We start from the raw sequence: 13,004 nt of genomic DNA, 5'->3' as shown, positions 1-13,004 counted from the left end.
AGCTGCCACAAACATTTTGGCACATACAGGTCCCTTTCCACACTTTAGTATTTCTTTGGGATATAATCCCAATAACAGCAATGCTGGGTCAAAGGGTAGACAACGCCCTCATTTTGTAAAGAAGGAAACTGAAACCCATAAAGAAGAAGTAAATTTCCTTATGTCATAGGGTTGAAATCTAGGTGTTCATTGCTTTTAAATTATCATTATTAAAAGACACTATGGTATATCAGATAGGGAGCCTACCTTACAATGGTCAAGACAATGACCTGAGTTGAGATCTGCTCTATGACTTGTACTCACTGTAGAATTTGTCTGTGGTAGGTTTTTGAACCTTTCTACATCTTCTCACTTGATACCAGGCAGTGCTTTTTGAATTATAGGGTATAGAGTAGTTGTTGACCTACAATAATAGGGAGAATTTTCCTTTTTAAAAAATAAGTCTATTCAGAGTAAATTAAATCCAGTACAAAGTAATATAAAGTAATTACATTATAAAATAGTTTAAGAAATAGGACACACTAGTACTTAGGAAGATTGTTCAGTATTCCCTCATCTATTTTTTTTTTTATTAATTTTATAATTATAACATTTTTTTGACAGTACCTATGCATAGGTAATTTTTTACAACATTATCTCTTGTACTCCCTTCTGTTCCAAATTTTTTCCCTCCTTCCCTCCACCCCCTCCCCTAGGTGGCTGGCATTCCCATACATATTAAATATCTTATAGTATATCCTAGGTACAATATATGTGTGCAGAACCGAATTTTGTTGTTGTTGTTGTTGTTGCAAAGGAAGAATTGGATTCAGAAGGTAAAAATAACCTGGGGAGAAAAACAAAAAATGCTAACAGTTTACACTCATTTTCCAGTGTTCCTTCTCTGGGTGTAGCTGATTCTGTCCATCATTGATCAATTGGAACTGGAGTATTCCCTCATCTATAAAATGGAAATGATAAAACCCCTATCACCAAATTATAAGGATCAAATAAGATGATGGGCACAAAGTTTTTTTGCAAGTCTTTTTGTTTTGCAAATAGAAATTTTGTATAAATATTTGTTGCTGTTACATGGTGTGGCTTTGAAGATAAATTATAATAGAGCTAAAGGAGAGGAGAAAGACAGGAATTTAAAATTTGTTAAACAATTAGCAATAATTAACATTCTAGTTTTGTGAGAAAGAGTTAATATAATGCAGAGGAATAAACACTGCATTTGGAGTCCGAAGATCTTGTAATCTTCCTGCAATTACTTACACTTTTCTCATTTGTAAAATAAAACATTAGAGAAATTGACTTCTGGGGTCATCTAGGTGGTGCTGCAGTTAATTGAGTAGCAGCTTTGAAGTCAGGAGGACCTGAGTTCAAATGTGATCTCAGATAGTTAACACTTCTTAGCTGTGTGACCCTGGGAAAGTCTCTTAACCCAATTGCCTGGTAGGGAAATACAAAAAAAAACAAAAACCACAAAACCCTCAAATCTTAGTGCCTGTGTCTGTATTTAATATATTGTACCTCCACCTATCTATGTAATGAAGAAGTGTTGCCTTTTTAAAAAAAGAAAATCTGATGGAAGTGTAAGGATTGTTAAAAGAATGTTGAGTGAGGCTTCTGTCAAGGAAAAAATTCACTCATGAAAGGGCTGCTTCAGTAGTTTTCTTCCTACTTCTGTAGTTGAAGGAATGATTAGTGCGTAGAGAATAGATACTTAAGTAGAGTTTAATATTATAAATGTAGCTAGGAATATTTCCCCCCCAAATATGTGTAGTTTTTCCTATTTACATTAATAATAATTTTGGGAATTTATTTAAAAACAACTACGTGATTACAATTGAGACACTTGGGAAGGATGAAATTGTTTGCACAAATGCTGTAGCTTTTACATAAAATAGAAGAGAGATAGTCATGTACAAAATTTTATATTTTTTAATTCAGATATCTTGGCAAAAATACTGAGAGGGTTCTTTTTTTAAGTTGAAGGGGTGTTGGATTTTTAAAAATATAGCAGAAAAATTTTGAATAACTCTTGTGTGTCCTAAGCCAAAGCTCCCTTCATGTATGTCTTAGTTTGTCATGTGGTTTGGCAGTCTTTGCATATATGGTTTATTTATTTAATTTTAAAGCTCTGTACTGTGTGCTCTCTTTCTACACCAAATTGAGAAGGAAAAATGTTTCCCTCACGTGGCACATTTACTCTTACAGCCATTTTGGTACATGGTTAAATGCTGACAAAGTAAGATTTGTTCCTAATTCTTTTCTGATTCTCTTTTGGATTTAATAATTAAAGAGATATCAGATTATTGCTGAAAGGAGTCTGTCTTTATTTGAATATTTCCAGAGACTTTCCCCCTTTTCCTAATGTAACTTTGAATCAATTGGTATGTTTAGGGAGGTGCGACTTGGGAGAAATGGGGTAGAAGAAATCAAACAGCACTCTTTCTTTAAAAGTGATCAGTGGAATTGGGATAACATAAGAGAAAGTAAGTATTTCAATTAAAATATCTCATGCCATCATTTGAAAATTGATAAGCTGATAATCTATTTTGGATTAATAAGGGTATTCATTTCTCAGTTAAGAGATGTTTATGTATACTTTTTCTGTACAGCATTTTCCATAACCAAATGTAATATTTTTTAACTGTTTTAGTGATGTTATTAGAATTATAGTTTTATGACATCAAAAGGTTTTAAATCGTGTCTAGTTTAAGGAATCATGCTATTTTTATTATAGGATAGGGAAAATAGGCAATTAAAATGTAATTAAACAAGTTGAATTAGTATTTGAATAAATATTATTATTGAAAAGAGCCTCCTGTGTGATAAAACATTGCTATACAATGAATTTTTTTTAACTTAATTCATATTTTGTATAATTTTTTGACATGTAGAAAATTATTATGTAGAAATAGAAAACTTTTATTTTTCTACTTCAGATTTTTAAAAAAATCCTGGCAGTTGTAAAAAAAAAATATTGTATATTAACTATTTGCTTCAGAAAAGAGATGTTTTTATGTGATAATCAAACCTTTCTTAATATTTGTGCAAAATTAATATATAACTTTTACAGCAGATTTTTACCTAAAGTGCTTCTTTAATGCTATTATCCTAAAGTGATAAACATATGATAAAGAAAATGTTCATTTAATATTTTTCTTTTAAATGTAAATTCATAATAAAATTATACAATTAAAATGTATTTTATGTATTTATAAAAAATGCTTCCTTTTACTTTTTGACAAGGAATAAAATAAGTATTTTGTTTTCTTCCTTAAAGCTGCAGCTCCAGTAGTACCTGAACTCAGCAGTGACATAGATAGCAGCAATTTTGATGACATTGAAGATGATAAAGGAGATGTGGAAACCTTTCCAATTCCTAAAGCCTTTGTGGGAAATCAACTGCCTTTTATAGGTTTTACCTATTATAGCGAAAATTTGTATGTGAATCATTGAAAATAGTGCTTTCTTTAACTTACTAAAATTTTAAAAATATGCAACAGATTTTAGTTTGTATTATTTGATTTAGATTGTGAAACAATTTTATAATATTGAAATGTGGTTTGGTAATTTTAAGCTGAGAAATGTCTAACATGATATGTAAAGTTTTATGACCTTATTTTACACAACTTAAACAAAATAATTTTGTTCACTTGGTTTTATTTGCTTTTTGAGTCATTCATTAACAAATGTATAGAAAATGTGAGACTTTACTGGATATTCTGGAGCATACAAAGACAAATGGTAGACCCTAGCCTCTTTCAGCTTTAGATTGAATAGGTGAAATAAGACAAGCATACAAGTAATCATAAGAAAATGTTAGTGCAGTGTAGGGTCAGAGATTAGGTTAGAACCGGAATAGGGGCATTCTTCAATGGAGAAATTGATATTTGAACTAGGCCTTGAAGAATGAATAGAACTTAGTGGAAATGACATTCTAGGTCAAAGGAATATTTTGAAGAGAAATGTAAAGACTTTAGAACATCTGTAGAAATTCAGGTAGAGTGCAGAGTGAGAGAACGGGAAGTTTTGAAGAGCTAAAGTAAAAAAAGCATGTTGATTACTAACTCATGAAAGGCTTTGGATATTAAGTTAGGGTGGTTGGACTGTAATTTGGCAGGTAGTGTGGGAAGCCCCTTACATTTTCTCAATATAGAATTATTGTTCTTTAGGAAGATTATTTCGGGCAGTGTTATGTAGAATAGAGTAGGCAAAGGGTCGGGTATCCTTTTCCTTTATCATATGGAATGATTGAAACTAGATCATCAGAGGTCAATAAACATTTATTAAGTGTCTATAATTACTAGGCTTTGGCCATAAAGAGTTCATTCCTGCTCAATGACTGAAAAAATAAATAAGTTGGGAATCCAGATTCTAGAAAATTAAGTGGATGATAAGGAACTAGATGACATTGATGTAGACCAGGGCGCCTTAAACTTTTTCTACTTGTAACTTGAGAAATTTTTATTTGATTCCAGCTACATAAGAATATAAAAAGCATATAAACAAACATTTACTGATTTCCCATTTTCAGTTAGTAGTTTAGGAGGCTTTCGTATAGACCATATTCCATTTTGTTTGGCAGTAAAGAAGTAAAAGAAGAAAAATATTTTGGAATATTCAGTAAATATTTTTTACTCACTTACTATGTGCTGGTACTTTGCTAAGGACGGGGATGCAAAAAAGCATCCCTCAAGCAAAAAAAGTTTTCTCCAGGAACATGTAGTCTGATGGGAGAAAGAGCAAAAGCGTAAATGTGTACAAACTAGAAATATACTAGATAAATGGATAAAAATTAAAAGAGAGACACTAGGATTAAGAGAAATTGGGAAAGGTTTTATATAGAAGAAAATGGGGCCTTGTAGAAAAAGGCTTCTAAGTTTTAGTTGGTATTTAAAGGAAGCCAGTAGGCAGAAATGAAGAGGAAGAGCATTCCTTTTCTGGGGCATAATCAAGGAAAATACTGAAAGGTGGAGGGTCTCGTTTGTGAAAAAGCAAGGAGACCAGTATAACTGGATCATAGAATATGCTGCAGATAGTAATGTTTAAGAAGACTGGAAAGGTAGGAGGAAGGCTAAGTTATGAAGAACTTTAAATGCCAAGCAGAATTTTGTATTTGATGCTGGAGTCAATAGGGAATAGATGAGGTGATATGAACATTCCTAGGTTTTAGAAGAATTACTTTAGTGGCTAAATAGAAGATGATTTGGAGTGGGGGGAAATTTGAGATTAGAAGACCTTTCAGCTGGATGAAAAATAATCTGTGAAGCTGTCTCTCCTAGAGATAGGAACCAACTGGATTTTGGTGAGGGAGAGAAGTTAAAAAGAGTTATCCCTTTTTTCTGACTTGTTAACTTTACAACTTTAGGCTAGTCATTTAATTTTATATGCCTCAGGCAACTTTCTAGAATTTATCTACTACTTAGTTGGTTGTGATCTGCCGGTTGTTTATCTGTCTGTTGATGGAGGGGGTTCTTATCTTAGGATTAGGTTCCTTACTCATATTATAAACACTTCACAAATTTAATAGCTTGTTTACATTCTTTGGGAGCTGCAGGAGTTCCCAGTTTTATTATTCCTGGAATCTAGAACTGTGGTTGGAAAGTAGTAGGCACCTTGTAAAATGTTTGTTGGTTGATCGACTAGTTAATAAGTATAAGGTGGTATAGTTAGGAAGATTTATCTTGCTGAGTTCATATTCAGCCTCATGTACTTACTAGTTGTGTGACCCATGGCAAGTCATTTAATCCTGTTTTCCTCAGTTTCCTCATCTGTAAAATGAGCTGGAGAAGGAAACCACTCTAATAGTTTTGCCTAGAAAACCAAATGTGGTTATGAAGAATTGGAAATAACTACAAAATGATTAACAGAAAAAAATGCTTTAGAAATATAACTTCATTAGTGTGTGGAGAATAGATTGCATAGAAGAAACTATGTAAGAGAAACTAATTTGGAGGGTATTGTAGTAGCCTAAATGAGAGGTTCAGTGTCATTCAGAGAGATTCAGACAAAGAGTTCTGAATCAGAAACGTTATGTGAGTAGAGTGAAGGAGGGAATCCTAAACTTGTGAACTGTTGCCTAGAGAGTGAGTGAAGATGAAGAGTATAGAGAATGACTTCTAAGTGTGAGTCATGTTGGTGCTATAACAGAAACCACAGTCACATAGAGGGGCAGAATCAAGGGGGTAGTAATTGAGTCCTGTTTTGAATACAATGAATTTGAGATGCCTACAGAACATCAATCAGCAAATCAACACACCTTAAATGCTTGATATATGCCAAGCAAAGTGTTAAACATCTTGAATAGAGAAACAAAAATGAAACTGTCTAATCTCAAAGCACACATTCTAATGGGGAAGTCACCTGCACTATGTGCAGAATATTTACAGAAAATAGATAAAAGAAAATATTGGAAAAGTTGCACTATTAGCTATGGGTTGAATAAAGGCTTCATGAAGAAGGTGGCACTTGAACTATGTCTACAAGAAAACTAAAGTGTCCAAGAGGCAAAGATGAGGAGGAAGTGTACTCAAGGCCCAGGTTGAAGCCAATGCTAAGTATGGAAGGGGGAAATGGAAAATGGTTCTTCAGGTATTCAGAGAAGCTGGTAGTCAAGGATGGCTGGATCACAAAGTAAGGAAAAAGAAATAATGAATACTGGAAAGACAAAAAAGGTACAGTTTGTGAAGAACTTTAAATGGTAAATAGAGGAGCTTATATTTGATCCGAGAGTTTATTGAGAAGAGGGATAAAATGTTGACACGTACTTGGGGAAATTAATTTTAGTATCTATATGATAAATGAAAATGATGAGAGGCTTGAGTCAGGGAATTGCAGAAGGTCAAACAGGCTTTGATATGGTGAACTAAAGTTTTGGGTCTCTCGGTAGAGAAGGGGATATATAAGCTATCAATATTGCTGAGATAAAAATGACCCAAGATTTGGCAGCTCATTGGATATGTGAAGTGAGTATCAGTGAATATTTGAGAACAACAAGATTGTGATTTTGGATGTAATAGGGAAATTTGGAAGAATAGTGTGTTTTAAGAGAAGGTATAGAATTATGTTTTGTGCCTGTTGAATTTAAAATCCAATTTGAAGGGTCTGATAAGCAGCTATTGAAAATCTGAAAGGAAACTGAAAATATAGATCTGTGAGTCAACATAGAAATATCATTGAACCTATGGGAAATAATGAGATCATCAAATGAGAGAATGTAAAGTGAAAAAGTTTAGGATATAATATGGATAGTAACAAAAGAAACTGAGAATGAGCAGAGACACATGGGAGAGAAAAGGACTAGGAGTAAGCAGTGTTTCAAAAGCCCAAATTGAAGAAAGTATCGGAGAAGAAAGAATAATTATCAACAGTATTAAATGTAATCGAGAGATCAAGGAGGATAAAGATTGATAAAATGATATTAGGTTGCTAATTAAGAGATTGACAACACCATGGTGTTTAAATTATGGGGAACTTAACTTGCTTTTTAAAAAAATTTTCAGGTTATTAGGGGATGCTCCTTCTTCCAGTACAGAAAATGATTCAGTACAGTCAAGGAAAAATGAGGTCAGTATATTTGAAAGTGTTAACTCTATAAATTACATTTTACTAGTATTTGCATGAAAAGAAACTCCCGGTAACATTTGCTTCTGAACTGCAGAATGGTTGTGCTAAGGACAGATATAATTGTCATAGCTTCTATTCCCTCTCCCACCCCTACAGCATTGACATAAATTTTTTATTGAGCTATCCAATTGCAAAAGCACTTCAAAATAATTCCACATTTATGATAATTTTTTTTTAAAAGAAATAAGGCTTTTTATTTTCAAAACATGCATAGTTTTCAACATTCGTCCTTGCAAAATCTTGTGTTCCAATTTTTTTTCTTCTTCCTTTGCCTTCACCCCCTTACGGCAATTGCACATGTTTAACATATATTGAATTACTTCCTTAGACAACAAGTAATCCAATATGTTAAACATGTGCAATTCTTCTATACATATTTCCACAATTATATGATGATTACTTTTGAGAAAATAATTTGTTTACAGTTAGTCATATTCTGTAGATAGTGAATCCATGGAAAATTGTATTATATGTAATTAATTATAATAGCTTTCTCTAATGCCTTTGAGTTTTGAAAGATGCTTTATGTAGATTATCTTATTTGATCTTCACAATAATACTATGAAGTCAGTGTAGTAATCACCCTTTTACAGATGAGCAAGCTCAAAGGAGTTAAGTGACTTACTCAGGATCACATAACAAATTAGGCCTTGCTGACTCCAAGTTTATCAGTCTGTCCCTACCCACCAAGCTACGCACCAAATAAGAATAAGTATAGAATTAAAAAAAAATATTTATAAACATTTTTATATTTATTCTTTAGTCATTAGAAATTTATAATTCCCTTTTCCCTGTCCCTCAACCCTACGCTTTATTAACCATGTCTCCCAGTTCAATCATTTATGGTCTCTTCATGATCTAGAAATGATCCTAAGTTCCCAAAAGTTAAATAAACTTAATTTCTGAAATGTTCCAATAAGTTTTAAAATATGAACCCTATAATAAACTATAGGTTAATTTTTCAAGCTAATTTTGGAGAGGCTCTTCATTAAGTTGACTCTGAAAGAATTCTATAGAAGGTTTGCTATGTGAGTTAGTAAAGGGAATGAAATTACAGATCCTTGATGTTGGAAGCAATTTTAAAATACATAATGACCTTCAAATACTTTAAATGTGAAGCAATATCTAGTGGGAATTTTGTTGATGTATAGCCTGGTTCAATGAAGCTATTTAATAATAATAATAATAATAATAGTTAATATTTATATAGCACTTACTATGTAGTGGGCACTGTGCTAAGTGTGGTACAAATATTACTAAATTGTCCCAACAACAATGGGAGGTTGGTGCTATTATTAACCCCATTTTACAGTTAAAGAAACTGAAGCAAGCAAGTTGAGTGACTTGCCTAAGGTCATATAACTCAACTTATCTGGAGTCTTATCTTCAGCACTTTATCCCTTGGGCCACTTTGCTATAAATAAACATGGGGGTTGGGGATTAACTCTGTGTGTTATATGTGTGTTTTTATATGTGTGTTATATATTAACTCTGTGTGTGTGTGTATATGTGTGTTTTTATGGAAAAATCAGGAAATAAATTTGCATTTTAAAGTATGAAAAAAATTTTAAAAGCTGCCAATTAAATTGTATTGTTTTACACAATACACAACTTCATGATATAGTAGTTACAAGAGATGTGTCAATATACAAAAATGATGCATCTTTTAATGTAGTATCTAAAAAAAGTTAGAACTTCTAAAAGTTTCATTATTTGGAAGGTTAATTCCTTTTATGTGACTTATCAGTAAATCAGCAAGCATTTGTTAAGCATTATTTTATACTCTAGGTATTATGCTCGATGCTGAGATACAAGTATGTAGCATGAAATAATCTCTACTAGTAGAGTAGATGTCAAGGTTGACTACTAACACATTTGATGACCTTTGAGATCTCTTTGGAGCAGTTCTACAGGGGATAGACACTACATCTAGAGTCAGGAGAACTCTTTCCTTAGTTCAAATCTGGCTTCAGACACTTACTAGTTCTGTGACTCTGGGCAGGTTATTTAACCCTATCTGCTTCAGTTCTTCATCCATAAAATGAGCTGGAGAAGGAAGTGGGACATCCACTCTGGTATCTTTGCCCAAAAAATCCCCAAAAGAGATGTAAGATTCGGATACAACTGAAAAGTGACTAAACTACAACAAAACAATGAGATCTCTTTCAGCTAAATGTTAAGTGTGTGTGTACTGGACATTTTTTATAATTTTTATACTTTAGACTTTTTTAGACTTTAATAGCTATAAATTCAGTTGTAAACACTGAAGTGCCTACTTTGCCTCAAGCACTGTGCTTAAGCACTAGGGAGTGAGTATAAATAAGGTAAAGAATGACAATCTGAGCTTTTAAGGGGCTTCTAATATAATCGAATGGGGGCAAACAGTAGTCTGAATGTAACCCTCCAAAAAAGCAACTGTTGAAAAATGAATTGGTCAGAAATTCTGAACTTTTACAAAGGGAGACCTGGGGAAGATTTTTTTTTTTTTTTTATTCACTTTTCAGCCCTTTAATTAGAGAAGAAAGGCAATTGAATTTACAAAGGAGGTGTTCATACCAAGTTAAAAACAATCTTCATAAAGAGATTTCTCATAATGACTTAGTCATAGGGGACTCATGATATTACTGGAGTCCAAACAGAGCAACTGGTGAGAAATGGAACATATTGTATGTGTTTTGTAGTTACTCAAATAGCCCAACCTTTCTCTTATTTGAACATACTTATTATCAATCCTTCTCCCTCTCCATTGAATATTAACATAATGCTTTGTTTTATTTCATTTTCCTACAATCACAGGAAGCTGTAGCTGAGCTTTTTTAACAGTTCAGATTTTTTAAAATTATGACTGGTAATAGAACTGATACACCATGTATTATTTTGAAAAGTATGACTAAGAAGAATCTTTAGAAAATGTAGTTTCTTTCATAAGAGAATTTTATCACAAATGATACTCTTCTCTTTGACCTTAAAAATTAATGATCATTTTAGTTTTAATTTATTACATATCTTTTATCTTTTCTGATAAAATATATTTGCACTTTATTTTTTCCTAGCAATCTGTACAGATTCAAAAAAAACTATATTTATTAGAAGAACACCTCAAAAATGAGATACAAGCCAAAGAGGATCTGGACCAGAAGTGCAAGTATGTTTTTTGGGCAAAAGAGGTTTTTTAAAATAATGATATAAGTGTAAGAAATGTTACTCAGTCTTTATTGTTTTATTTTTATTTCTTTTAAAATTCCTTAGATTGGTTAACACTCGACTAGAGAAGATAACAAGAGAACTAGAAGAAGAGGTAATTCTTCTTTATCCAATTGACTTTTAAAATGTTTTCCTTTAAAATATTTTTCCCCTTATTTGCCTGTAATAAAAATGTAGAGTTGCATCATACATTATGGGATATAGTAATTACTGTCTTAGTAGCACCTATTTGTAGGACAGGACGAATTCACCCTTTAGAATATTATGGGAGCTCTTTGGCAAATATTAATAATAGTTTAATGGTAAAATAAGTTACAATAAATGTCTTTTGTAGTAAATAGAATGTTACTGCCTTTGTCATTTAGCTATATTTGTGACTTACATAATACATTAAAGTTTTTTAGTTAGTTTCTTTGACTAAAGCTTTATGATTATTTCAGGTAACCTCAAGAAAGAATGTAGAATCTACATTAAGACAATTGGAAAGAGAAAAGGCTCTTCTTCAACACAAAAATACAGAATATCAGCGGAAGGCAGAACATGAAGCAGACAAAAAACGGAATCTGGAAAATGATGGTTTGTGATGTAGCCTACTAAATGTGAAATTTTTTAAAAAATTTAATTTAATTAAATTTAATATTCCTCTGCCATCAGTAAAAATTTAGAGTGATATATTTAATTTTCCCACTGAAACACCTGTTTATTTCAGTTAACAGTTTGAAAGATCAGCTTGAAGATTTGAAAAAAAGAAATCAAAACTCTCAAATATCTAATGAACAAGTCAATCAGCTCCAAAGACAAGTAAGCTATCATGAATTCATGATAATATTAAATTGGAATGTATGGATTCAGCAAATATTTATACTTACTTAAGCTATTGCCCTGTGCCCTGGAAGATATAAAGAGGAATAACATGATCCTTAACTTAAAGGATGTTAAAATCTACTAGAGAAGATGAACCATGTATAAAAATAACAATTATACAACATAATAAATTTGAGAGATATTTTGGGAACTGAAAATAAGTCTAGTCTTTATTGTAGGAGAAGTCTCTGAAGAGTTGTAATAGAACAAATGGCTGGAAAGATAGGCTGTTGCCAGATTTTTTATGAATATCTTTAACTGTAGAACAGGGTATAATTTATAGGAAATAGCAGTTTGAGTTCAATAAAATGATATGATCAAGATAAGATTATTTTGCCAATGATTTACATGGTGAATTGAAGTAGAAAGTTACCGAGGGTAAAGAACTTAGGATATTTTGATCAAGATGGGCCTAATGTCAGATTATATATGTCTCTTGTCTGAGGAGCAGTCTAAATGTATTCACATGATTTTTCAGTTTGCCAGTATAATGAATTTTTTCAGCCATAGTAACTCAGAAAGATTGTCTACTAAGCTGTGCTGGAATTTTTATCTTAGATGAACCTATGCTAAATAAAGTCACAGGTCCTTGACATAAAATTAATTATTTAGTTTGCATGTTTCTTTTTTTTTTTAATCCCTAGCAAATGTTTTCCAGTTTGTCTTTAATTTAGATCCACTTTTTTTTTTTTTTCTTTGCCATTGGAAATTATGTATTTATTTTTGTTTTATGAATCAACAGTTGGATGAAGCCAATGCTTTGCTGCGAACTGAGTCTGATACTGCAGCCAGGTTACGGAAAAACCAGACAGAAAGTTCAAAACAAATTCAGCAGCTGGAATCTAATAATAGGGAATTACAAGACAAAAATTGCATGCTAGAAAATGCTAAACTGAAACTTGAAAAGGACTTCATCAATCTTCAGTCAGCTCTAGAATCTGAACGGAGAGATAGAACCCATGGATCTGAGATGATTAATGATTTACAAGGTATTATGATGTAAAGATTAAGGTATATTGAATTAAGTGTAATGATTCAAGTTTCATATAATTTATCTTTTTGTCCAATTTTTAAAGTAATTTTTCCTTAAATGGTTATTTGCATCAAATTTAAAATTTAGAAATTGGGTCTTATTCAAGGTACTCCAGAAGGAACATTTAATTCTTTGGTATGCTTATAAGGCATACCTAGTTCAATCAAGAGCGCTCTATTCTTAAAGTTTCAGAATTCATATTTATATATGTTATATATAGATATAGATAAGTTTTTAAAATAATAACAAGTATATGTTTTATATCTCAGAAAATAATGTTACC

The 13,004-nt window shown here is 31.9% G+C and overlaps 1 protein-coding gene across 1 annotated transcript in view; it reads left to right on the top strand.

Moving 5' to 3' along the window:
• Positions 1–13,004, top strand: part of ROCK2 (Rho associated coiled-coil containing protein kinase 2) — a 140,829-nt gene that overhangs the window by 97,992 nt on the left and 29,833 nt on the right. Inside the window, 8 exon segments of the mRNA XM_074287116.1 lie at positions 2,389–2,480; positions 3,275–3,434; positions 7,497–7,560; positions 10,674–10,765; positions 10,870–10,918; positions 11,265–11,400; positions 11,534–11,625; positions 12,431–12,677. Of these exon segments, the coding sequence (XP_074143217.1) occupies positions 2,389–2,480; positions 3,275–3,434; positions 7,497–7,560; positions 10,674–10,765; positions 10,870–10,918; positions 11,265–11,400; positions 11,534–11,625; positions 12,431–12,677 (932 nt within the window).

The sequence above is a fragment of the Sminthopsis crassicaudata genome, chromosome 2, assembly GCF_048593235.1.
Source record: "Sminthopsis crassicaudata isolate SCR6 chromosome 2, ASM4859323v1, whole genome shotgun sequence".
NCBI classification, from domain to species: domain Eukaryota; kingdom Metazoa; phylum Chordata; class Mammalia; order Dasyuromorphia; family Dasyuridae; genus Sminthopsis; species Sminthopsis crassicaudata.
The sequence above is the reverse complement of the archived record's forward strand: the minus strand, read 5'-3'. Positions and strand labels throughout refer to the sequence as shown.